We start from the raw sequence: 27,046 nt of genomic DNA, 5'->3' as shown, positions 1-27,046 counted from the left end.
TCCAGAACAGCAGCCAGCCTTCCTGTGGAGACCGCGAGAGACGGGAGAATCCACCTCTTCCCTCAGCACTGGGGTCTGGTGGGAAATCACCCCACTCTGCTCAGAATGGTTTCTGATGAGATCAGGAGCTTTGCCTCCCCCTGGTGGCTCCAAGTCATGAGTCAGCCCCCCAAAAATCATGAGAGAGGCTTCAAAAGCTTGCGTGTGTAACCAGAAATACATCTGAGGGTTGTTTGTGTGACTGGCTGGCTTTGGAGCCGTGAAGTCGCACCCAGGCCAAGTTTCAGCTTTTCTCCAAAGGCTAAGGACTAAAAAAAAATTTTAAATCCAAGCTGAAATTCTCCTCTCTCCCCAGAACTCCAGGAGCTGGGGCTTTAAGAAAATCCCTGTTAGTGAGAGAATTGGCAACATGGCATCACAGGAAAATTGCAACAAATAACATTTTAAAACCTCTCTAAGAAAGATTTAAAATAGGGACTAAGGGCACCATTTTAATGGCTGCTACCACAGGCTCTCCCAGGCTTAGAAAGAAGGATTGCAGGGCCCTGAAACACAAACAAGGTCCCGTCTGCAGCAACCCAAAGCTCCCATTGCTTGCGCTGTGGATCCCTGGGACAGCATTTATTAACAGAACTTGTATCACAACCGCATCTGGAGGCTTCAAACAAGATCAGAACCTCGTGCTGGGCACTGTGCAGACCCAGAGCGAGGCAGTGTGTGTGCTCCAGAGAGCTCTGATAAGACACAGAGAGGCTGAGAGGGGAAACTGAGGCACAGAGACTTGTTTGAAGTCACACAGTAGGTCACTGGCTGAACCATGTCTCCTGAGTCCTTGTCCATTAGCTCACCCTGCCTCTTAAACTGGAACCTCTCCCCAATCCGGACTGAGCACAGCCCGCCCTGGGGCCTGGGAGGTTGCTGGGGAGAAATGTCTCTGCTGGGTTGATCAAATTCTGCAGAAGGTGGTGGCTGTGTGAAGCTGCCCTGAGCTTAGGGGGTCAGGGGCAGTCCTGGCCCAGATGGGTTAGTGGGCCCAGTCCCAGCCCCAGTTGGCAAGGAACCTAGTGTGTCAATAATGCCAGCTGGGTCTTGCATGAGCTTACCAAAGGCAGGCGTAAATGCCAGTAGGGTTGTGAGTGTACCGCAGAGCTCTGTGTGTGTGTGTACGCACGCCTGCGCAGGCAGAGACGTGTGGGTGTGCAGTGAGTGTGCGTACGCAGGCAGCAGGGCTGTGTGTGCGCGCGCGCAGGACGGGGGATGAAGTGCGGAAAGTGCTCGTAATGTTCGCGGACTCATCCCAACCTTGCTGCCACCAGCGGCTCAAACTGGCTGTTTCTGGGGAGGGAGTCGGTCAGATCCTCCTGCTGGGCACTGGGGCACGGCACTGCACAGGCTAAGCCCCTGGCTGCTTAGTCTGGGGTTCCTTTGAGACCCACAGTCGCCCAGTCTTTTACACACTTGTAACGAGGCTGGTTCTGGCGGGACCCAACTGAGAGTGCCAATTCAGGGCAACTTGCTTCAAGCAGGGCAGTTACAGCCCAAGGCTGGGGTTCTGTGCACACCAAGGCAAACCAGACCAGCCAGACAGAGAAGACTTTGGTCTCACCCCACTGGCTAACCACAAGTCACACAAGCAATTCCCTGAGACACCCCAGTTTCCCAGTATCCCCACCAGTGCCACTCGTTATAGGGACAAATGGTTATGAAAACCAATACCCCAGTAAAAGAAAAAAGGTTCTCTCGATCCCAAAGGACCAAGCCCCAGACCCAGGTCAATATACAAATCAGATCTTACCCACAAATCACGCTGTTGCCAATCCTTTAGAATCTAAAATCTACAGGTTTATTCATAAAAGGAAAAGATACAGATGAGAGCTAGAATTGGTTAACTGGAATCAGTTACATACAGTAATGGCAAAGTTCTTGGTTCAGGCTTGCAGCAGGGGTGGAATAAACTGCAGGTTCACATCAAGTCTCTGGAGTACATCCGCAGCTGGGACGGGTCTTTTAGTCCTTGGTTCATAGAATCATAGAATATCAGGGTTGGAAGGGACCCCAGAAGGTCATCTAGTCCAACCCCCTGCTCGAAGCAGGACCAATTCCCAGTTAAATCATCCCAGCCAGGGCTTTGTCAAGCCTGACCTTAAAAACCTCTAAGGAAGGAGATTCTACCACCTCCCTAGGTAACGCATTCCAGTGTTTCACCACCCTCTTAGTGAAAAAGTTTTTCCTAATATCCAATCTAAACCTCCCCCACTGCAACTTGAGACCATTACTCCTCGTTCTGTCATCTGCTACCATTGAGAACAGTCTAGATCCATCCTCTTTGGAACCCCCTTTCAGGTAGTTGAAAGCAGCTATCAAATCCCCCCTCATTCTTCTCTTCTGCAGGCTAAACAATCCCAGCTCTCTCAGCCTCTCCTCATAAGTCATGTGTTCCAGTCCCCTAATCATTTTTGTTGCCCTTCGCTGGACTCTCTCCAATTTATCCACATCCTTCTTGAAGTGTGGGGCCCAAAACTGGACACAGTACTCCAGATGAGGCCTCACCAATGTTGAATAGAGGGGAACGATCACGTCCCTCGATCTGCTTGCTATGCCCCTACTTATACATCCCAAAATGCCATTGGCCTTCAAAGCTTCAGAGTAGCAAAGTCCCTCCAGAGGTAAGAAGCAGGATTGAAGACAAGATGGAGGAGCTGCAGCAGCTTTTTATATTCTCTTGCCGTGTGGTCTCTCTTTCTTGGTCCCAAAGACAAGCTGTCTATCACACGGCCTGGAAAAACCTCAGAGCTCTGTCCATAGGCATGTCCCTGCACACCTTGCTGAGTCCCAAGGCATGTCTGCCTTCTCTCAGTGGGCCAGTTGTATAGCTGATGGTCCTTAATGGGCCATCAAGCAGGCTAGGCAGAGATGACACCAACTTGTCTGGGGTGTCCCCCAGAAGCATAGCATAAGTTTGAATACAGACAGTATAGAGCCAATATTCATAACTTCAACTATAAAAATGATACACACATATAGACAGCATAATCATAACCAGCAAACCATAACCTTGTCTTAAACACCTCATTTGACCCCCTTTATATAAGATTTGGTGCCACTACAGGACCTTGGTTGCAACCATGTTCTATACAGTCCCAGTTCAAATCAATAACGTCACAGCACTGTTTGCTTGCTCTGGTACTATTCCTTTGGGCAGTAACTCTCCCATGCTCTGCTGCACAGCTTGGCTTCTGCAAATTGATACTATCATTGTTCCACTAGGAGCTTCACTGACAGATTTAAATACTTTATAAACCCCTGTGGTGGAATGTACAGGGCCCAGCTTCATCCCTCATTGCCCAGCAGCATCGCTGTGGTAAGTGATTCATTTCCTTGGCTCACTAAATATTGCTCATTGGCTATGAGTCCTGAGGTTTGACATTTTGGAGGAGGGGTGGGGGAATCCCACCGGAGGGTCTGATCCAAAAGCTAAAAGGATTTGTTCCTGCGGACTACAACATCCCGTATCTCTCTGTGTGCGTTCCGGGAGGGGAACTCAGGGGCTGTCGCCGGCGACCTCTCGGCCCAGCACTGAACACAGGGAGGGGGAGTTCCCAGCCTGCAGGGTGGTCTAAACACTGTGCCGATATAGATAGATGGATGGATGGGGAGAGTGTGTCCTGGGATAGACAGGTAGGTGGTGGTGTAGGTAGATAAATAGATAGATCGGGAGGGGTGTGTGTTGGGATGGATAGAGGGGGAGGGAGTGTATCGTGATGGATAGATGTGGAGGGGGTGTATTGGGCTGGATAGAATGGGAGGGAGGTGTATTGGGATGGATAGAGGGGGATGGGGGTATTAGGATGGATAGATCTGGAGGGAGGTATATCACGATGGATAGATGGGGAGGGGGATGCATCGGGAAGGATAGATGGGGAGGGGGTGTTTTGGGATAGATAGATCTGGAAGGAGGTGTATTGGGATGGATAGGTGGGGAGAAGGTGTATTGGGATGGATAGATGGGGAGGGAGGTGTATTGGAATGGATAGATGGGGAGGGGGTATATTGGGCTGGATAACTAGCTAGATGTTTCTGGGAATAGATGGAAAAGCAAACGGGTGTTTGTGTGGATAGATAGAGAGGTGAGACCGTGTTACAGAACTGAGACCATCTTTGTGTTCCCCTCTACCCTGCTCACCTAGCTCTATTCAGAGGATCAGCCTGGGTATCAAAATGGGCAGCCCCTGCTGCCTGGCGCACTCCCTGGTCACCACTGGCAACCCTGGGATACTGCCTGGCTTAAGGGATACGGGGCCTGTCAGCTCTGGGGAGTGGGCTCCCCTGAGGACTCCCAGCCCCCTGCCATTCGGAGCAGGGGACTGAAAGGCTGCTCTCGGAGCAGGAGCAGAGCACAGGGGCATAGGCAGCCAGTGTCCCAGGACAGACTTGGGAGGTCAGTGGGAGAAGGAGGATAGGCTAGCGGTTAGGGCGTTAGCCAGGGATTTGGGAGACCTGGGTGCAAATCTCTGCTCAGTAATAGACCTTCCTGTGTGTCCTGGAGCAAGTCACCTGCTCTCTTGGTGCCTCCTTTCCCCCAGCTGTACAATGGGGATAACACGGCTGCAACGCTGTGGGGTGGGTGAAGACCGTGAGGTGCTCTTGGGCTTTGGTAGTGGGGGCCTGCAAGCTGGATGTGCACGCCTTGGATTGCACCAGGGACCCAGTGCAGCTGGCAGCTCATGGGTCCTGTGCGTTCCTGGCGCCTGCGTCTCTGCCAGCGAAGCCCCCGCTTGAGTTCGGCCCCTGGCAGTTGGCTGCGTTTTGACCAGTTTGGCGCTGAGCTTGTGGACAACCAATGGAGACAATAAAATAAAAGACAATGGGGACAACCAATGGAGACCGTGGCTGTATTGACAGAGAGCTGCCTATCTGCCATGCCGAGCGCTGCCTCGAGTGTTATCTCCCGCCGCACAGTGAAGGCTCTGCCCACTGAGAGCTGTCCCGGGAGCTGGCACTGGTGCTGTCAGCCCCCGGACGATAAATCTGCTCATTCAGCTTAAAGGGTAAGGAACAATGCAGCGGCAGCACGGCGCAGACAGACAGCAGAGGGCACGGACGTGTCTCCCGGGGCAGAGCGGGAGGGAACGCTCTATTTCACTCTCGCCAGGCAAATGCCACGAGTGCCTCTGCATAGCAGTGCTATGGTGTGACGATGTGACGCAGCAGGGAGGGGGGAGTGTTGACCTGGGAATGTGCCCTGGGGATGGGAGACCTGAGAGCCTGTCACCTGAGCCAGGAGGGGGAGGGGGAAGTGATGCCTCTGCCCAGGATGAAGTGAGCTGTAGCTCACGAAAGCTTATGCTCAAATAAATTGGTTAGTCTCTAAGGTGCCACGAGTACTCCTTTTCTTTTTGCGAATACAGACTAACACGGCTGCTACTCTGAAACCTGCCCAGGAATGTGAACAGAGGCTGCAGAAGGGAGCCTGCTGGGGGGGTTTAGTTTTTTGTCCACCAACCACAGCCTCAGGTCGGAAGGGCACTGTTCATACAAAAAGAAAAGGAGGACTTGTGGCACCTTAGAGACTAACCAACTCATTTGAGCATAAGCTTTCGTGAGCTACAGCTCACTTCATTGGATGCATACTGTGGAAAGTGTAGAAGATCTCTGAAAACTGTTCATACAGTTGCTCCAGTACGATTAGGTCAAGCAGGTCCTCTTTAGCTTGGGCCTCAGCTGTCCACTTGCGGGCATACCCCTGCATTCGGTTGACCAGTTGTAGGTATGTGACCTCAGGCGTTTTACGCTGACTCCAGAACCTTCTCCGGTACATCTCGGGGGTCAGCCCAAACTCACGGAGCAGGGCCTGTTTGAACAGTTCTTAGTCCCCTGCCTCCACCCCTGTCATTTGGCTGTACACCTCCACGGCTTTGGGGTCCAGTAAGGGGGTGAGAAACTGGAGCCTGTCTGCAGGGTCAACCCTGTGCATCTCACAGGCATTCTCAAAGGCCATCAGGAAGCTATCTATGTCCTCCCCCTCCTTGCACTGGGCCAGGAAGCAATTATCAAAGCTCCTTGCAGTCTTGGGTCCCCCCTCACTCACCGCAGCCGGGGCCCCACTGCTCCTCATCCTGGCCAGCTCCAGTTTATGCTGTCTTTGTTTCTCCTTCTCCTGACGTTCCCTCTCCTTCTCCTCCTGCTCATGCTTACGTTGCCTCTCCTCCTGATGTTCCCGCTCCTTCTCTTATTTTTCACGATCCTCCAGCTCCCTCATTTTCATCTCCCTCTCCCATTCCAGCCGCATCCGCTCCAAGGATGGGGAGCTCCGCTGGGAGGATCCCCTGCTGGCTGCCGGGGTCAGGGTGCCCTTGGTATTCGCTGGGCTTCCCCCAACCCCTCCCCTAGGCATAGGTAGGAAGGGTCTCGGGATGTCCTTGGCAGCAGTCTGACCCCTCCCAGCCGGGTCAGGCCCCAGGGCCCACGCTGCATCCACTGGGCGGCTTCCCTCAGGGACAGGGATCGGGTCATCCAAGCGATCCCTCTCCTCCAACTGGGCAATCAACTGTTCCTTGGTGGACCTCCCGATGCGCAGCCCCCTCTGCCTGCACAGCTCCACCAGGTCGCTCTTAAGGCATTTAGCGTACATCTCCCTGCTGGCCACTCGGTTTTCTACGGTTTCCAGGAAAAACCCCTAGTGTGCCAGTCCTTCTTGAGGTCACCACCTCTTTGCCAGGATCGAGCTGCAGACTCCTACGCCCCTGGGACCGCTCGCTGCAATCACCCTGGGGACCCTGTTACTGCAAAAGTCCTTCTCTCTGGTCACACACTCCCAGGGGTTAACCGCCCCCTGAAACCGTCTCTCTCTGAATCTTCAGCATGCCTGGTCCCTGTCAATCCCCCTTCGTTTTATTGTTCCCCAGTCACTTACTGCAGGAAGCGCCGTTCACGGGGTGCAGCACATCCCACCGCTACCACCAGTTGTCACGGAGTGTGGGAGAGTCCAGGACCTGCACCCCTCTTCCTGGGATTCACTGAGACTCTCAGTCAGCCAGAAGGTTTACTGGACAACAGGAACACAGTCCAAAACAGAGGTTGTGGATACAACCAGGACCCCTCAGTCAAGTCCTTCTGGGGGAGCAGGGAGCTTAGACCCCAGCCCTGGAGTTCCCTGCGTTCCTCCACCCAGCCCCAAACTGAAAACTAAACCCCCCCAGCAGGCTCCCTTCTGCAGCCTCTGTTCACATTCCTGGGCAGAGGCGTTACCTCCCCCTCCCCCTCCTGGCTCAGGTGACAGGCTCTCAGGTCTCCCATCCCCAGGGCACATTCCCAGGTCAACACTCCCCCTCCCTGCTGCGTCACATCCTTATGGTCAGCCTGCCTCAGCTAAATGAAATGTCAGTGCTGCAATTAGGGGCTGTGCTGGAGAGAAGCAGCTCACCTGCCTGCGAGGCTGGGCTGCGCCCGGGACTGGGAGAGCTGGGAAATGCATGAAAGGCAGGCTGGGAGAAGGTGTGTGGTAAGAGCCGGCGAGGGCTCTGAGTGTGACCTCCTCCTGGGCACTGAACCTGCTCTGTGCCTGGCACCAGTCTGCGGTGAAGAGCTGATCTGGCTTCTTCATTCCCTCGGGAGCGGGCCAAGCTGGGGGAGACATGGGGGTGCTTTGGCTGGCCGTCCCCAGGGTGGAGCTTGGCAGCTGAGGGCTCCTACCTAGGGCTTCTGGGCGAGTCCTGGTCTGGCTGGCTTTGGCCTCAGGCAGGGCCCACATGTTGGTGCATGTGTTGTGAAGCATCCAGGCTGGTGCTGTCCTGGCTCAGCCGCCAGAAGCTCGTGAGGTGTTAACAGAGCAGCTGCCACGAAAGGTCTGTCTTCACTATGGAGTTAGCCTGGGTGTTGCCCCTAAACCCCCTCTGCCCACACACCACCGCCTCTCACTCCAGTGTAGAAATGCTTCCAACCAGGGCTAGCTGTCCCGGCTGGGGGTGGGTGGGATCCCACATGCTGCTTTCACTGGAGCTGGGAATCCTCTCTCCACTTTGCAGTGAGGACCCAGGGTAAATCCCTCAAATGCAGTTGCTGCCATTCCCCAGGGGGGCCACGACAGGCAGGTTCTCCCACAATCCCCTGGGAAAGACGCAGAGAGCGGCTCCACTCTCTGCAGCCCAACGGACCAAGGCGCGTGCCCCCAGAAGTCCTAGCGACACACACGGGTGAGCGCGGTGCGGTCAGGGCACAGTAACTGGGGCAGGGCGTTGCAGTGGGGCTGCTCCTCACCGCCGGGCTGGGCCAACGCAGGGGCTCCCACCCGGTGCGGTGCAGACATCCCCTGGGGGAGCAGAGGAGGTGGGGCTGCCTGCATGGACTCCGAGGGCATTTCTCTCTGACTGATAGGCACTGCACCGAGTGCCTTGCAGAGCAGGTCTAAGGTCGCGTTGTCTCGCTCCCGAGGCTGCAGTGCAGCACGGCTGTGTGGGGAGGCACCGCGGAGAGCCGGGAAACGACACCAAGAGGTTCGGGGGCTGGGATTCTCCCGATGAGGGATGGCTGCCCCGGCCCGCAGCTCTTGCTGCGCTGAAGATCAGAGCCTGCTGGGAGCAGGTCGAGGGCAGACACTGACCCGGGGCGAGCAGTGCGTGCTGGGAAAGTGCCCGGCTCAGCCCTCGGCTGGCCTCTGTAGTTCACACGTCTCTCTCTGCTGGGCGGCAGAGCAAAGGGAACAGCACCAAGAGCCATGTGGTAGGACTCCTACCCGTGTCAGCTCCTGGAGCGCTGAGGGGGCGTCCGAGCACCCACCTCCACATCTCCCTTAGCAAAGGACAGGGCCTGGGGCTTGGGCGGGGGAGGCAGAGGGTGAGGAGCTTGCCCGGGACAAGGGGTGGAAGGATCAGGTGACCTTTGGGGTTGGAGGTGACCCTGGGGCTGGGTAGCTGAGGGGTGAGCTTGGCGGGGGGGAGAGGTGAAGTTGGGTGTTGCAATGGGGCGCTCAGGAAGTGCAGGGTGTGGGGGAATTGGGGCTGGACAGTCTGGGGGTGCTGACTAGGGGGAGGGGTAGGAGCGCAGGAGAGACAGTGTGTGACTGCACTGGCATTTCCCCTTTGAAGATCTGGGTTCAAACCCAGCTCAGCATCCCAGTGAAATGCATCTGGCTGTCTCAGCCCAGCTCCAGGAGCCATTTGCCAGCCTCCCTAGGCCACGGGTCTCCCACCTAAGGACAGAGCCCTCGCCCAGTGACAAGGCTTTTTCTAGCCACACGCAAAGGGAAATGCCCCACAGGCCAACGTCTCCTCCCAAGCTTCCTTCTCTGGAGCACCCACTGCCCCGTGAATGCCCTGCACAGACCCCCACCAGGACCCGGCCCCTCACTCGGGGCAACAGTCACCCCCATGCACAGGGGCCTCCGCAGCATGTCCACCCTGGCCTGAGGGGCCGTGGTGCAACACAACGTTTTGAAAACCTGACCTGTGAGAAAGGTTAAAACAACGGGGCATGTTTGGTCTGAAGAAAAGGAGACTGAGGGGGGACCTGAGACGAGTCTTCAAATATGCCAAGGGGGCTGTTCTGAAAAGAGCAGGGCCCCATTGTTCTCCGTGCCTGCTGACGGGAGGACAAGCAGTAATGGGCTTAATCTGCAGCAAGGGAGAATTAGGTTACATATTAGGGAAAACTTTCTAATTCTAAGGGCAGTTAAGCTCTGGAACAGGCGCCCAAGGGAGGTTGTGGAATCCCACTCATTGGAGCTTTTCAAGAGCAGGTCGGACAAACCCCTGTCAGGGATGGCCTGGGGTTATTTGGCCCCGCCTCAGCACAGGGAGATGTGCGAGGTGACCTCCCAAAGTCCCTGCCAGCCCCACATTTCTGTGTTTTACCTTTGTTCTGGCTTTACCATGAAAGGGCCGGCGCTATCCCATGATGCTCTGTAGCTGTGGATGCAGCAGGGCTATCGAGCGCTGGCTGCCCTGAGGGGAGGCCTTTGCCATCCACAGCCAGAGCATGAGCAAGGCCCAGGCTTTGGGAGCTACCGCTGGGTTGTAATAAACCACACCCTAAACAGACCTACATGATAGGGTGCCTCCCATAGCCCTTCGCTTGCCAGAATTCCTAGTCAGATGCTCCCCTGGGTGCAGCCCCGACGCAGTGGTAGAGCAATGGGAAATGCTTGTGATGTGGGAAAAGTGTATTGGATGCTGTCCTGGAGCAGTCCCCTCACGACACAGCGTGCCCGCAGGGCCACACCACCCTCGCCTTCCTTTGTCTGCTCCCAAGTCCCGTGTCCACAGCAGCGCAGCGCTCCTACCGCAGTATCCCCCTACCTGGGCCCGAGTTATTTAGCCTTAATAAAGCCCACAGGTCCAAACCCTGCCCCTGGGTTAAGGGATTCCTCAGCCCTCATGCCTGGGGCTGTGCAATGGGTCAAGCCTGCTTCGCCAGCCCACCAGCTGTGGGTTCCGGTTCTGCTTCGCAGCACCTCTTCTCCAAAGTGGGGTGTATCCCATCCCCAGCGTGTCTGCTGCACCCTTAAACTCCTGTTTCCTTAAAGGGGCTGTTTCATAGACAAGCCCCACCGCTCCTTAAAGGGGCCAGACCACCAGACCATGATGTTAAACGTTATGGGGTAATTCTGCCCCAGTGCAGGCTCCGGCAGCTGGGGGCAGGTGCTCAGTGGAGGGCAAAGCCAAGCCCCATATGTTTGTGGCCCTTACGGTGGGACTCGGTGCTGAGGTGTGTTCCCAGGTTGGCGCTCAGCTGTCTGCACTCATCACTGCCTGCACGGGGTTGGGAACATATGACGCATCCTAATTTGCAGCCAGAACAAGAGCTCGGGTTCCCTGGGGCACAGACAGTCCAAGGGGAAGGCCCCCCATTAGCTGCTTATTGGCCCTTCTGCTGCCCATCTGCTCCTCTGTTTTTCAGGCCCTTGAATGTCACCTTAGTCTTCCAGTCCAAGAGCCAGCGGTTCCTGCGGATAGGCTTAGCGGTGCCCCTCTTCAGCACCGTGGCGACCCTCAGGGCAATGGTGGCAGAAGAAGGCAAAATCACCCCCGATCAGGTGAGTCGGGGCCAGACCCTCCCTCCCACTGTCCCAAGCCTGGAGCAGCCAGGTGGCCAGCTACGCCCCCTGCCGAGCGCACTCCTGGCGGCATTGGGGGTGCCCGCTCCGGCCAGGCAGGGCTCACATGGCAAGGAAGGGCCCCCCCTCCTTTGTCTCAGCCACTCTGGTGCAGGGACTTACTGCGCTGTGCCACAAATGCCAGGTGGCATCGCTGCACCAGGCGGCAGGGTGTGAATGGGACCCCCTGGTGAGTGTGTTTCACAGGTGGTATGGGTGTGTTACAACCCTGTCAGCCTGGCTCCCAGCTGTAGCAGCTCGTGTCTTAGCTCCGGAGACCCCCCGTGGGCACATCCACGTTCACTGCATTGAGCTGCGGTGTGGAGGCCCCTGGCAGCCCTGAGACCCCTTAGTGGTTCTGCAAGCTCAAGGCTCTCCAGATGTGGCCACAGGGCGGGTTTCTCCTCAACTCCTGTACGGGAGGGAGACGGGGTCGCTGACCATTCCCCTGCGCTGCAGGTGATCCTGGCGGAGCTGTCCCCCAGCGGGTTCCAGCGCTCCTTCCACGACGAGGAGGATCTGAACGCCATCGCGGAGGGCGACAGCATCTATGCCTTCCAGGCCCCGATGCCCTTCACCAGAGGCAGCTCGTCCCGGCTCTCAGGTACCAGACTGCATTTGGGTTCATTCCTTGCAGGCAGGTGGGAACGTGCACATGGTAAAAGCCTTGTGAGGCTCTTCTGAGCCTTGGCGGGAGGTTGACTGACTGTAGCTCTGCAGCTTTAATGAGTAGAAATTGACGTGGGATTTACTCCACTCTCCCCGGGACTGAATCCCTGGAGACAGCTCCCCCTGCCCCTCCCAATATGCATCTGTCCCAGCTTCTGGTCGTACCCAGGAAACAATTACGCACGCTGAGCCCAAACCACTGAGCTGAGGGAATGTCAGGGTACCTCGTCTGATGGCCTATTAACAACAGATGGCCCCTGTTTAAAGGCACGGGGCATTTTAGACTGAACGTGCGTGGAACAGAATCTCTCCTGACACAGCCAGACCAGCTGCCCATGAGGGTATCTCACAATGTGTGAGACACAGGGAGGAAGGTGCAGCTACAGCTCTGGGCTGGGACGCAGGAGATCTGAGGTCAGTTCTAGCTCAGTCACAGGCTCCTTGGGGCAGTCACTCAATTTTCTGGGGATAACAATGCTTTCTGGGGATAACGATGCTTAATTCTGGGGGGGGGGACAAGGCCCCCCGTCCTGCGTGTGCAGCGCCCAGCGCAATGGGGCCCTGACCTGCCACATACACAATGATTTCACCCTGATCTTTAAAGCGCTGCGCTGCCCACTCTCTGTGCTTTGATTTAGGGTGCACTCAGTGCCGGGGGCACAACCGGCTGAGCCTGTGCGATGCAGTGCCTGTTCACAGCTTGCTTGTCCTCGTGGACAAACACCCAACTCCTAATGCTGCCATTTCCCCGCCCCCGGCACTGCAGAGTTGCCAGCTGAATGGCCAGGAGCTTAGGGACCATCTCCCTTGCCAGAGGGCAGGGCTAAGGAGCCATGAGGGTCGGGGAACAGGCTCTGTCACCACCTGAGCTGTGTGCCTGCTGCAGGCACAGCCAGAGGACGTCAGCCTCACGGATGTCCGCGATGCAGAAGACCTCTCTGGTCATTGGGTCCTGGGGGCCTGGCAGGATTCTGTGTCTGGCCCCTTTCACAGGCCCTGCATTGAGCTCATTCAGAAAGAGGAGGCTATGCCAGTGAATCGTCCCCGGGACAGCCTGATGCACAGGCCCTAGTGCAGCCGTCAGGACGCAGGTGGGTTGCATTTCTCTTGCAGGGCGGGAGACTGGACCACCCTCAGCACCAGCTGCAGGTGTGCAGGTCTGCCCATCCCCCAGGTTTGCAGATGAGAGTTCTAGGACCCAGTGTGAGCCATGCACCCACCCTCCCTTCATCCGAGTCCTCCAACGCTTCCTCTAATAACTCTTTGCCCTTCCCTAGCACGGTCTCCCGCACGGTCTCCCACACAGCCAGTGCCCAGGGGCTGCTGTCCTTACCCACCCTGGCCAGCACCCTGCTGGTGCAATGGGACCCACTAAGCAGCACCCTATTCCTGCAATAGCACCCACTAAGCCCCAGGAGATTATCTGGGGAGCAGGGTGCTAGTCAATGGGAGTAAACGCATCCAAATCCCGCCCTGTGTGGGAGGGGCAAGTATCGTTAGCCCTCCCCTGGGAGTCATAGACCCTGGCTCCAAAGGGCGCTGTCATTCCAGGTGCAAACATGGTTCGAAACCTCAAAATGGTTTGCGAAATGGGCGAGTAGTTTTCTGGCCAGCCCGGTGAACCTGCCTCTCCCAGGTGGAGGTGCCCAGCCAGGCCGGAGTGCGCGGGGGCAGGGAGAAGAACCGGAGTGACCGAGCGGCATGCCCAGATTGCCTACGGAGCTGTAGAGGCAGCAGCCTGCTTAATGCTGCTCTGAGAGGTGCTGCCCCCCTGGGTGTCAATGCACCTGGACCCGCCAGTTTGCTCAGAGCCGCATCCGTCCACTCGGGGACTAAGGAAACACCAAAAGGCTCTGGCTTAAATTCTGGCCTCAGTTATGCCCATGCAGCTCTGCTGGCAGGGAAGGGGGTGCATGGGGGTGGGCTGAGGATAGAACTGGGCCCCTAACGTTCCCTAACAGCAGCTCTTCAGAAGGCCAGACTGACAAGTCTTGGTGATGGTTCCAGAGGGAGTCTCAGAGAGTTCTGGGCTTTGGAGACTTCTCTGACCCCCTGGGAAGTATCCAGCCCTCGTTGCTCTGCAGCTGGCTTCCTCGTGGGATTTCCAGGTGGCGTCCGGCTTGGCTGGTGCTTAGGCCCCTCGGCTCCAGGAAGTGCAGAGGGAGCCGTGAAAGTGAGACCGAGCGAAAAGTGAAGCGAACATTTTCAAACCCAGAGAGAGGTTCAGCTCGACCTGCGGGTGGACGGTCGGCTCGGCCCTTGCAGGATTTGCCCTTCCTCAGTTAGGACAGGCCACAGGGCTGGGGTGCAACCTGCAGTGTGGCAGACTTCGGGGGAGCCTCTGTCTATGGGATGCACAGAGACAGCTCTAGGAAGGCAGGGAGAGACGATTCTGAGACCTGGCTCCCCTAGCTCATGACTTCAGGCAGAGGGCTCCTTGCTTGCTGTCTGGAGGAGGGTTTGGGATGCAGAGCTGTGTGGCTCAGAATCCCTGAGAGCTGAAGAGAAATCCTGGAGCCACCTGCCACAGAGCTAACTTCATGGTGCCCAGAGGTAAAGCAGTATCCCTCCAGCACAGCACCAGCTTCAGGGGAATCCTGGGGGTGGAGGCCACTGCCCATCACGCTGTTCCTGACCCAGCTTCACCCCTCCAGCTAACGATAATGGGCGTTTCAAAGGAAAGCGTCACGTACGATGTCCTAGTATCATGCTCATTGGCAAGGCTTGTGCTGGTAATCGGACCCCAGGACTCCCCTTAATGGTGACTTAATTAGAGGCCAGCTGGTGTTCAGTAAACGTTAGCCTAAGTACTCATGGCATCTGGGCAGGGTGTGTGGAATGTCTCCTCATGCAGATGCCACCCGCGTTCAGATTAGCTGCCACCAGGGCTATTGCAGCTGCTTGGTGCCGGAATGAGCCGTGCTGCCGCTTGGAGTGGGCCGTGGGCATCCTGGGGCTGATGAAGTAAGAACCGACCCAACCGTGGCACCAAATGAAATTTGACTGTTTGAAGTTCAGAAAACACCCCCCGCCCCAATTCTGTTTCACTTTCACTGCCCCTCTGCATGTCCTGCGTGTACCTGGAAACACATGATCCAAAACTCGGCAAGAAAGGAGTAGCTCGCAGTGCTGCCCAGAAGCAGGACGCTTGTAAAATCTCCACAGGGAATGTGTTCAATTTTCCAGATTTCCGGGGAACAGGTGGCAGCCAGACTCCTGATTGCTTCTCCAGGGTCCATCCCCAGGCATAGGAGGTTCCCGTACCCCAGGCAGGGTGCTTTGAGGTCCCCACCTCGGGCCTGGGCTGAGTCTGAGTCCAAGCAGAAGGCACCTAACACAAGTGGAAGTTGCCGTCCTAGAGAATGTTCCCTGAGTACTAGCCGCAGGCAAAGGCCTGAACAAAGCAATTCCTGCAGCAGCCCCATCAATAATAGATCTAGCCTAATGGAGCTTGTTGGTCTAATTCTTCCTTCCCCGGCAGCCCCCTGGGGAGCAGTGTTTTCAGGTTCCCCAGGAAAGTGCCAAGCGTGTTTCAGAACCGTATAAGGCACATGTGCAGCTGCATCAGGGCACGGCGTCTCTGGCACCAGGACTGGGCTGAGAAGGGAAATCTCCCTCCTGGAGCTAACGCCGAGGAGTATAAAAATACCAGAGCTCCTTCTCCGGCCAAGGATGACACAGCCTGGGGCCGGTGAACAAGGCGGCCGGGGGGACATGGCTTCGCATCCTTTCATGTCACGCAGCATTAACTGCTGAGCTGATTCTCTTCAAGCGGAGCACTGGTGAGGTCTGAGACACGATGAGCAATCGGGCCCTTCCCTTGTTAGGGAGCTCAGCCCTGCAGCAGAAAGCACCAGGTCATGGGTCCAGGATAGCTGCAGGGCTTCATCTTTCCTGATAGCCTTTTTTAGAGGCCCCTCACTGTGCTATCTGGGCACCTCATGTGCATTTATAGAGCCCCTCCTCCCCACCGTGAGGTGGGGCGGGTGGGGGGGAGGAGGGTATCAGAGCCCCGTTTCACAGACAGGGAACTGAGGCTCAGGGGATGTGCCCAAGGTCGCCCGAGGCAGAGCTAGGAATTAGAACCCAGATCTCCTGAGGTCCCTCTCTGGGAGGCTTACTGGGCCTGTCCGAGGAGTGACAACAGGCGAATAGCATGGGGAGGCAGGAGAAGCTGTGCTCTGCCCAAGCCAAGGCTGTGGGGAAGGAGGCCTGTTCCTCTCCCCAGGTTCGCAGCCTGGAATCCGGTCTGCTCCCTGCAGTACAAGAGCAGGACATGTCCCCCTGGCAGTGTGGCCGGTCTGTGGTGGGGAGATGCCCCCCAGGGCTGATGACTCGGGAGCAGTCCTGATATGGCCCCTCCCCAGGCCGGGACGTTGGACCAGAGTGCGGAGCCACTACCACAGCCTGCCCCCCGCTGAGCTGTGGGGGGTGGGCAGTAAGTGGGCAGGCATCAGCAGCACCCGGCCCTGCCACGGCCCCTCTCCCTGGGGGTCTGCTCTTCTCCTGTGTGGGCCTCAGACACACAGAACCCGCCAGCCGGCCATGACGTCCCCAGCACGCTGGAGAGGGACTCAGTGCCCCTGCCAGTTGGTGGCAGGCGGGAGCTGCTGGTGGTTCTTTGCTCTGGCAGCAGCTGGGGGCACTTCCCAGTCACATCTGTTTGTCCCCTTCCCTTTGCAGTTTGGCCCAGTTGGGCAGCTCCTTCAGCAGCCTGGCCTCCAGGGGTCTGAGCCCTCCCAGCTCTCGCTGCAGCTGGGCATGGCCCAGGGATTGGTGCCAGGTTTCCCCTCCCTTTCATCCCAGGGCAGTGCTGGTCAGAAATAGCCCTCAGGTGGGCCAGGCAGCTGTGAGGAGGAACGGCCGTGGCTGGTGCTGGGAGGTGGGAGCTGAGACCATCTGTTCCTTTGACGGGCTCTTACCTAGGCTTATGCCTCCCTTGAAGGCTGTGGCCATCTATCACGTCCCTCCCAGGTGCGTGCGGATGAGCCCGCCACTGAAAATAGCTGCAGGACGAGTGGTGGTAGGGGCAGTGAGGCTCCATCACTGTTCTGGCCTGTTATTAAGATCTATAACCCAGCAATCACAGCATGAGGCCGCTGGGAAATAGACTTTTCTCCTGCAGCCCAGCCTTCCCTTCCCGGCCAGCTGCGTTCCTCGCCCCGAGCACCAAGATCCTGCAGTGAGGCACCCAGCTGGGGGAAGGCAGCCATGGGGCACATCCCCTGCAAGCCCCAGTTCTTGTTTTTAAGCTCTTTTGACATGATTCTGCTCCCATGAGTGATCTCCAACTACTGTGGGCAGGGAAGAGAGCCCCCACAGACCCCAAGGCTGTCCCAGCCCTGGGCTCCCTTCACACAGCTCTGCCATGCCCCTCACTCCCACCCCACAGGCCCCGTAGCTATCCCAGCCCTGGGCTCCCCTCACACAGCTCTGCCGATGCCCCGCACTCCCGACCAACAGCCCCAGCTACTGTCCCAGCCCTGGACTCACTCACTCACCCATAGCTCTGCCGGGGCCCCTCAATCCCCATCTGCAACCCTTTGCTATTTCCGCCCTGGGCTCCCCCTGCCCAGCAATGATGGTGCTCCTCAATCCTGATCTGCGGCCTTCATGGCTATTCCAGGGGCATGCATTAGCACACGTACATGCTGAAAGGGGTGCTATAAACATTCCCAGGACGAAATGCCCGATACCTACAACTTCCTTGGCTTGAATTCCAGGCTGTGGAGACAAATGGCTCAATAAGGCAAATTCAGGAAGACATCCTGCTTCCCTGGGGCCCTGCCTGGGTCCCATCCCGGGGAACCCTCCTAGCGAGGCCTTTCAGCAAGGCACTGGCTCGGGGAGCTGCGGGTGGGTGTTCCTGTGGTGTGCAGTGCTCAGCTGAGGGCCATTTGAACTGGGCGGGGTGTTCTGGTTCATTGTCTGTTGTCCTGTGCTGTTAAACAGCTGCCATGCGGCAGGCCAGAAGGAGCTGCATTTCAGCAGTGCGGGAAGCGATTACTGGGTTTGTGAGGTCACTGTATACATTAATACTCAGCACTTATCAAGGCCACAGATCTCACAGTGGGCAAGTATCGTTATTCCCATTTTACAGAGGGGGAAACTGAGGCACAAAGCAGGCAAGTGACAAAGGTCCCATGGCCAGGCTGTGGATAGAACATGATTCCCTGTGTGGCACCTCTGCTGTGAGTGGGGCAGCTCGGGTGAGTAAGGCTTACAGGATCACGTCCGGTTTTCTCCAGGCTGGCTTTACGGGAACAAGCTTGGAGCTGCAGGGGCTTCTCAAAGTGGAGGCAAAATGTGGAGCAAAGCAACCTGCTCTGGAGGAGACTGAGGAGGAGACAGAGAACAGCCCGGCGCCGAGGGCCCAGGGGCCTCGCTGAATTAACTGAGCTTTGGCGCAACCTCTCAGTGCTCTGCGCAATTCTGACAGCCTGACCGTGCCGGCACGTGGGTCAGTAGACGGCATTTCAAGGTACAAGGCTTAGTGTGGATTGTCCCCAAGGCAGCAGCTTCTCCTGGCTCTTGATTGATATCCATAAATATTTAATGTCCAGAAGTTAGCATCAAGCCGTGACGCTGAGAGCTGGGCTCTGGCCGCTATGCGATCCTGGCATTCCCCAGCCTCAGCAACCGGGGCCTCCTCGGCCTCTGCAAAGCACCTCAGTACCGGGACTGGAAGGGCACCAGATAGACCGGCCAGCTCTGTGGAAATGGAAACATTGCGCTGGGTGTTAAACGTGTCGGAGCGTCTCCCCAAACAAGTTTGTTTCATATTCTGGTGCAGAGGCACATTGTCCCGAGTGACGTTTGGCGGGCAAGCAGTGGGGCAGGACGAGCAGGGTGGGGTTTGTGATTGGCAGGGTGATTGGGAAGGACAAGTCAGTTGATGGTGGCAGGGGAAACCCAAGTGCAATGCACGTGCTGGACCGTTTACCTGACAACTCTGCCGATGCCCCTCACTCCTGACCTGCAGCCCTCCTGCTATTCCAGCTCTGGGCTCCCTAACTTCAAGTGCTGCCTGTGAGCACAAATCCTAACCCCGCTGCCCCCCATCCCACCTTCAATCCTGGGCTCCCCTCCCACCCAGCCAATACCTCTCAACACTGCAGAGATTTCTTGGACAGCCCAGAACGTGTCCCGTCATCGCCCTTCAGAAATGAGCCCGTGCCACCAGGGGCCTTCCCCAGTAAGGGGCTGCCCGGACCCTGGCTAGGGAATGGAGCATGCCTGGCCTCTCTTGCTTTGCCAGTACCCCTCAGCCCAGGCCTGGCTCTGCTTCCGTCTGCTGTGCTCTGTGGCACATCAGGGACGGGGACAGATCTGCACAAAGGACCTGGTTGAAGTGACTGGATTAATTTCCCTCAAGGGCTGGTTTCTCCTCATCCGGTGCAGGGAGGAATCATCATAACTCTAAGGGCTGGCCTGGAGCCCTGGGGCCTGAGGGATGCTTCCCCTCAAGGGTGGGGTTGTCTGTTCCCTTGGTGTGTCCGACAGGGGGGCAGCTGCACGCTGCAGGCAGGGCTCCCGAAGCAGCTGGGCTGGTGCAGAAGGATGCTTGAGAGCACAAGCCCACCCTGGCCAGCCCCCACCCTCTCCCCATGTGCACCCGTCAGGGCAGCCTGCCCCTTGTTGCCCCAGGCCCCTGCCTGCTGCCCAGCTGGAGCGAGTCTGGGCCTGGATCTTCCACAAGCCAGGGGCACTCAGCCCTCACAGCAGGTCCCCTGGGTGAATAATGATCATTATTAGTAGCAGTCGGGTGTAAGGCGGCAGCTCCAGGGATCATCCAACAGCTCTTCTCAGCAGCCAGATGTTGATCGCTTCCATTCGTCCCCGACATCAGGGGAAGCCAAGCTCCAAATCCCATCAGGTCTAGCCTGGCAAGGGGCAGCTGTGCACATCTGGAGATGGGGTCTGGAGCACACATCTGGCCCAGTAGGATCCAGTGGCCCTGTCTGTGTGGCACGTGGTTGGGATGGGGCCAGAGAGTGCAATGCAGGGAGCAGAGACAGGCCCCAGAGCGGGGCCCGGGAGGTCTCTACGGCCATTTCACCCTAAACACGCAGGTCAGTGTCAGGCTGTAGCCTCTGCCAGCTGGATCACGGGGTTTCAGGTAAAACAGTGGAGGGGATGAGGAGTGAGCGGGTGAGGGGCAGCACTGGCTGCAGGGAAATGCAGCCCCGACTTTCCACACATCTCTGTGGTTGCTGCACCTCAGTCCAATCTTGCAGCTCCACCCCACCGTTCTCATTTAGTCCTCTCACACACAGCTCTGCCAGGGCCCCTGAGTCCTGCACCGCTGTGCAGCCCCCTTGTTCCCCAGTCTGCCCCCACCCTGCTTTGTCAATGCTCCGTACTCCAACATTGCCGCAGCTGTTCCAGCTCTGGCACCTCCCGTGTCGCCTGCCAAGCACGCCCAAGTGCTGTGCAGCAACCCCTCCCTTAGGGACTTGAATCGAGGGCTCAGCCCATTGTGACCTGCCAACCGAGGTGGTGTCTGGAGATGAGAGCCTGGTGCATTGACCCGCTGTACCCCTCTAGGCCCCACACTCCCCCACCCCCCCGTGCTGTGCCCGTGCCCTGTTGGCTCAAGTACCTTGGTGTTACTCTTCCCTACAGCTCGTTTCTTGCTTTGCCAGATCTGCCGGGGCTCCATCTGAGTTCCTCGGAGTGCGATCAGTGCTCGGTTCTTGTAACAGTTCCCGTGTCAAGGGGCTCGGCCGCAGGTTTGCGAAGCAGAGGAGGGGCTGGTTGTAGCTGGAAGCCGTCCGAGCAGTGCCTGGTTCAGATGCATTGGCCTTTTGGACTCTGCCTGCCGGCAGATCTCAAGGCAGCGCTCGGCTGGGCTGGTGCGGGCAGCGGCAGGGCAGGGACCTGTCGGTGGGATTGGAAGGGGGGCTGGCACTCAAGGGCAGAATGGAGCAGGGAGGGGATAAAATGTGGACCCTGGAGAAAGCAGCAGCCCAGGAAGCTTTGCACCAGCGCATCCGGCTCTTCGGGGGAGGCGCCAGGGGCGTGACGGTATCAGAGTGTGGGGGGGGAGCAGGTGGCATCCAGTCTCCTGTTCTCTGCCAGGGCTGTGTGTGCGCCCAGGGCTCGTCCTCATTCTGCCTGGCATCCCTCGGCTGAGTGTCACCCTGTGGCATGTGGTTCAGGGGGGCTGGCATTCGGGTGGCACCCAGGATGGGCCAGCTGGGTTCTTGTGCCTGTCCCTGCTCTCCCCCATCCTCGCCAGCCCCCCAAGTCCTTGTGCTCTGTGCCCATCGGAGGAGAGCTGATTGCCTACTGCTGAGTGCAAAAGGGGCAGTGGGCGAACCACACGGTTAAACCACTGACCACTCCCACCCCCGCCACGGTCAGTCCCCACTGTGGTTTCTAGTTTGTGGGGAGTGGCTCTGCAGGGAGAAGGGGGAAAGAACAGCAAAGAGCCCAGGAAGGAGACAAATTCTGCGTGGCTAAAACTCCACCTGCCCTGATCAGACATCAGAACCGGAGCTAGTCTCACGCTTCAGGTGCCAGGCTGTTGAGTGCTCGGGGGTGAAACCTCAGGCTGTCAGGAAATCTGGTTCCGCAGCCTCCGCCTGTGTAATTCTGGGCGATGCGGCGTGCGGCCAGACAAGCCTGGCAGTGATTAATTACCTCTCCATGCTAACTGAGAGTCCTGACATGGGAAAGCGTCAGAGGAGATGGAGCGTACGGCACTGGGAGCTGGGGCACGTGGCAGCCCAGCTGCACGGAGAATCTCCTGCTCTCTCCCAACCGTACGGAGACTGGTTAATTGCCCAGCCCGGATTGTAAGAAGGTCGGGAGATGGCAGGTGCTCCGTGGGCTGGGCCATGCCCTTCTTGCCAGCCACGCACCCTGCAAATGGATCAGTGCTCAGCCGGGGACTCCTTCTGATTCCTCCTGCCCACGGTGGTGCAGGAAAGTAGTCTTACTCAGTGGATTTATCCGTCAGGGCAGGAGGAAATGTACAGGCCCTAAGCTGGTCACCAATGCCTCACAGACTGGTGAGGAGCAGGGGAGCCCAGCGCACAGCCAGGCCTGGTGGACCGGATCTCCCCAGCGTGCAGTCTTGGCAGAGGGAGGAGGAGCCACCGGCGGGCTCCTGAGTCATGCGGCCTGCCTGAGGCAGCATGTCATTGGCCCTCCATGGTCACCGGCCTGCCAGGAGTTCACTGCCCCGCTCTCTTTGGGGTAACAAGTCGGTAACTGTCCCCTGCTCAGTGCTTCCATACGTGCCCCGTGCAGCGTGCGATGCCGGAGCCCTGGCTCGAGGATTCATTCTCTGCCCTCTTGCTCTTGTATTTCTCCTCTACAGGCTGCCCCCTCAGCCTTCCATCTTCCCCCAACTCTTCCGATCCCGAAGGCCAGCGACTGCCCCATGCCGGGGCCATGTCCTCGGAGTTCTTGCACCATGGTGGAGGTGGAAGAGTGCTGCTTCTCCTCTGCAACACAGCAGGCACGGGACTGCAAGCTGCCAGGTATGTCGCTTTGCCTCCATTATACGCTGGGGGATGTGCCTATCATGCAGTTCTGTGCACGGGTTGTGCAGCCGGGAGTGCAAACCGGAGGGTGCAATTGCAAATTCATTATGGTTCAACGTGCACTTGCCCAAATCCACACGGAGAAGCTCCTGCTGGCTTCTCCGGGATCCATTGTGTTACCGCGCTGGATGCCTCATGGCACCCGTCTCCTTGGGATGGAGTGGGCAAGCCATGGCCGAGTCGCTGAATCTCTTGTCTAGTGGTTAGAGCACTGTCCTGGGGCTCCAGAGACCTGGGGGGTGGGGGGGGGTCTATTCCTGGCTCTGCCACTGGCCTACTGGGTGGACTTGGGTAAGTCACTTCACCTCTGTGTGCCTCAGTTTCCCCTTCTGTAATATGGGGATAATGCCACTGGCCTCCTTTGAGAGCGGCTGCTGACAATCATTATATAAGAGCTAGCTGCTGGGGTTGTTGTTGTTATTGTTATTATTATTAACAAAGCACCAGAAATGGTAGGTGCTTGATTGAACCTCTTGGGTCTGCAGAACTGATCTTGAAATCTTGTGCCAGTGAGCCCACTCCCTTTTGTCAGAGCCACTCCCCCCGCTTCTTGCACTTAAGCTGTTGCCCCGCATAGCCCCCGTGGCTGGGCTGAGCTGGGTTGAGCTGCCAGTGCTGAGAGGCAGGGGAAGCAGAACAGACAGGCTGCCTGCATGGGACAAGGAGCCTGGCTCAGGACAGGAACCACAGACTGCCCGAGGCCCTGGGCAGCAGGAGAGCATGCCAGGCCCTGGGTGGTGGGACTGCAGACCGGAAATGGGGGTCAGCATTGCCAGTCATTGCAGCTGGGACTTGTCTGGGGGGTGGAGGGCCAGATCAGTCTGATCGCCAAAGAAGAGAGTGGGGAAACTGAGGCAGAGCTGCTGCAATACTCTATCTGGCCATGAGGGGGCTCTGTGCCCCCCTCACTCGGGGACAAGGACTCCGTCCCAGCCTCTCCTCCTCCAGCAACATAAAGCCATTTACCGAGTACCTTGTCTGATCCCTCTGATCCCTGTTCTCCTGGGCCCAGCCACGCTGGGGCTCTGTTCTCCTCTCTCCATGCACAGGGGCAGGGATGCTCACAGATGCTGCCAGTTCAGGACCCTGCCTGGCCTCTCAATCCTCCTTCCAAAGACAGCTCAGAGGAGGGAAGCCGCCGCCCCCTCCCACTCTCCTGGGGGCAGAGCTGTCGCTGAGAGCCCATCTGAGCTCTCGGAGGGCCGTGCCAGTCACAGGGCATCTCAGTCTCTCCCTGCCCGGGCCGGGGGTGGGGTTGTCAGGGTATGTGTATGGGGGGAGGGCTGGAGGAAAAGTCACAGGCCCCCCTTGCCTCCACATCTCTGAGATGATGCCACATTGGCCGTCTCGTGGGGCATCGCTCCCTGGAACGGCCCAGAACCAGAGTGGGGCAGAGGGCATAGGAGTGCAGCAGGGCACTCAGAGGGCAGACAGGCAGCAGCCCACATCTCACTGGGGATCCTTCCCACCCCTTGTCGGCGGCTGTGGGTCGGGAATGTTAATGCCATTGGCAGCACTCGTCCAGCCCCTTCAGCGGAGCATCCCCACGGGCCCTGGGCCTCGCACTGGCGGGAGGTTGGCCAGCTGTCTGCGTAGGGAAGGAAACCGAGTCAGGGAGGGCTGGAGCCATGTGCACGAGGTCCCACAAGCGGCCTTGTCTGTCCAGTGTTGAGTGTTAACCTTCCCGCTGGCAGGGACGGGGGGAGCCCGGTGCTTCCCCAGCGCTTTTCACAGCCTGCATTTCAGTGATGCTTTGCCTGACCTTCACAGGGGCCCTGTGTCCCAGAGGGCTGTATGGTAGGTCAGCATGGCCCCTGGCTAGCTGGGGTCGTGCCAGCAGCAAGCTGCTCGTCGGATGCCCCAGGGGCCGGTGGCCATTGTGGCAGCTGGAGCCATACAGCCGAGGAGGCTCAGTGTAATAGCTCCCATGCCAATGCCTCTGGCACCCCGACACAGCCCCCGCAGAGCTGGGAGCCACATGCTGGGGTCACAGATGTGACACACTGACCATGCCCACCCCGAGCCGGGGCCTTCCCAGCAGCTATGGCAGGCGTGTGAGGTGAACGCGGTGGGTACAGCCCTGGCCATGTGCCGTCGGGGCTGTCCTGTCACAGATCACCCGCTGGAGGAGCTGATGGGCATTGCATGTGTGCGTGTTGCGGGGAGGACTGGGTTGTCCTTCCTTGGGTCTCTTCTCTGTTTCATGCACCTGCTGGGCCCAATTCGCCCTGGGCATAAGCATGGTGCCCCCAGCTGGCTTTCTTGGGTGGGAGCCAGCTCCTGGCAGGGCTGAACTGGCAGGGCTGAACTGGAGCCAGGAGGTGTATGAATCCGTGGGGGTCCAGGAATTTGTTTCTCCCGTGGCTGGGTTATTCCTTTTCTCACTCTTGCGCTGAACTTTCTGGGACTCTGGTTTTGCTCTGTCCTCTTCGCTGACTCTGCACTCGGCTGGGACTTTATCCCAGCATCGGGTGTGTCTCCTCTCGTGTGCTGTGGCTGTTGTGTGGTACTCCCTCAGCCCATGTGTCAGGATAAAGGGCAGAGGGAATTGTAGGCACATGTCTGCTTTTTCCTTGCTGCTCCTGCAGTGCAGGCTGCCTTTTCGGATGCAGCCTGGATTTGCTGACAAACTTTAGTTATTTATTGGTTTATTTTGATGGCGGAAATGGTGGCATCTGTGTAAACCAGGGGTGGGCAAATTTTTTGGCTTGAGGGCCACATCTGGGAATAGAAATTGTATGGCGGGTCATGAATGCTCACAAAATTGGGATTGGGGTGTGGAAGGGGGTAAGGGCTCTGGTTGGGGGTGCGGGCTCCAGGGTGGGGCCAGAAATGAGGAGTTCAGGGTGCAGGAGGGGGCTCCAGGCTGGGGCAGGGGAATGGGGTGCAGGTAGGGGGGGTGAGGGCTCCAGCTGGGGGGCCATGCGGCTGCTTCCGGGAGTCATGTGGAGCGGCCCCTTACCTTGCTCCTCGGCTGGAGCTCTGGAGCAGGGCCATGAGGCTGCTTCCAAGAGCCACGTGGAGCCCCCAACCCTGCTCCTCGGCTGGAGTGCCAGAGCGGAGCAAGCCCCAGACCCAGCTTCCCTGTGGGACCTCAAGGGCCGAATTAAAACAGCTGGTGAGCCAGATCTGGTCCACTGGCCGTTTTTTGCCCACCGCTGGTGTAAACGATTGAAGATTGCTCCAGAATTGGGATTTGTCTGGGTTGGATGAGTGTTATTTTAATAACCACACCTAGCTCTTGCTTAGCCCTCTACAGCTGTAAGTGCTGTACAGAGGAGAGTAAGTATCGCTAGGCCCATTTTATGGATGGGGGAACTGAGGCACAGACTGGGGCGTGATTTGCACAGGATCATGCAGTAAGTCATGGCTGGGAATGAGACCCAAGAGTCCTGCATCCTACCCACGTGGCTGTGCTGCCTTCTCAGAGAACTTAGCCTGACTCACAATCGCCCATGTTTTAGGAAAGTCCACAATTTGTGACCGACCCCAGCCCTTATAAGGGGTTGAACCAAAACCCAGGATCCGAAGTCTACAGCTCGACGCCGTATCTGTGTTCCAACGAGCTGTTCTGGGCCCTTTCTTGCGTGTCAGATACATAACGTGAGTGTCAATAAAGAGACAATAGTGAGTCTGGTCAGTTAGAACGAGTGTTTTCGATGGTTGTTCCTGGCTGCTCTGGGAGTAGAGTGACATGCACGGCAAGGCATGTGCAGAGGAGTGAGGGAGAGACAGAGGCAGGTATGGTATATACAGCTACTGGGGTGTGTCTGTCCGGAGACACAAACAGAAGCACGGGTTTTGTGTAGCTCTGGCAATATCAGCCCCCCCACACCTTCTCCCATGCCTGCTCGTCCGAGCTGGGACTTCCCTGGGAACAGCGCAGGAAGCAGAGCTCTGTAACTGTTGTGACTCCTGTGGACTGTACATTGAATTATTCCCCAAGGACACTGCTGGGACAGGCAGCCATTTTGTGTTCAGCTGGGTGCAGAGCATGCCAGAGGAGATGCACACAGCATGCTTTCTGATGGGCTCTGTCCTCCCTTGGTTTGCTTTCCCCTTAATGGAAACTCAGAGTCGTTCTGGCAACAGGCAGCTATTTGCTCGTTGCTCAGGCAGGATCCTTGTAAACGGGCTCTCTGGATTGCCAGCGCCAGCAGCTCCCACAAGAACAGTCTCAATGCTTCTGCTCCAAGTTGCTCCTGGAAATGGGAAACCTGGAGGACTGTGGGCATAAGCGAGAGCTGAACTGATCAATGGGGCCTCAGGCAAGGTTGGGTTTGAGCTCTGGGCCAGGTTCTCCTCAGCTCCTGTCTGACCCACCCCTCTTTGCCCATCCTGAGTCTGGCAGGCAGGTGAGAAGCAACATTGCCCAAAGTCCAAGCTGGGAGCTTGGCTAGTCAGTGGGTCAGTCAGTGATGCAGTGGGGGTGGGGGCCATAGCACCTGCCCCATCGATGCCTCCCTGTGCTGGCTGTGAGCGTCACCAGGAAAGATTTCTTAGCACCAAAAACGGCCCAGCAACGAAAACATGATCTAGCAGAGAATGGTCTCCTGGCCCTTCCCATCTCCAGCAGCCAGGATCCTACCCTGGCATCTTCCTGTTAGGGGCTGCCAGCTCTCCAGACACGTTAGCAATACCCCTGACTTTCAGAGGCCTCTCATGCATGCACAGACTCCTCCATTGATTCACGTCGTGTCATTGCACCCACCCCGTGCCGGGTGGGGTCTGCGAA

General features: G+C 57.6%; 1 protein-coding gene across 1 annotated transcript in view; it reads left to right on the top strand.

Moving 5' to 3' along the window:
• USP43 (ubiquitin specific peptidase 43) overlaps nt 1–27,046 on the top strand; it is a 184,895-nt gene that overhangs the window by 110,031 nt on the left and 47,818 nt on the right. The window contains exons 5-7 of the mRNA XM_084648154.1: nt 10,894–11,029; nt 11,549–11,693; nt 22,086–22,248. Of these exons, the coding sequence (XP_084504280.1) occupies nt 10,894–11,029; nt 11,549–11,693; nt 22,086–22,248 (444 nt within the window). The remainder of the gene's footprint in view (nt 1–10,893; nt 11,030–11,548; nt 11,694–22,085; nt 22,249–27,046) is intronic.

The sequence above is a fragment of the Lepidochelys olivacea genome (genome assembly GCF_965140295.1).
Source record: "Lepidochelys olivacea isolate rLepOli2 genome assembly, chromosome: 14".
Classification (NCBI taxonomy): domain Eukaryota; kingdom Metazoa; phylum Chordata; order Testudines; family Cheloniidae; genus Lepidochelys; species Lepidochelys olivacea.
This window is presented reverse-complemented; position numbering and strand designations above follow the sequence as displayed.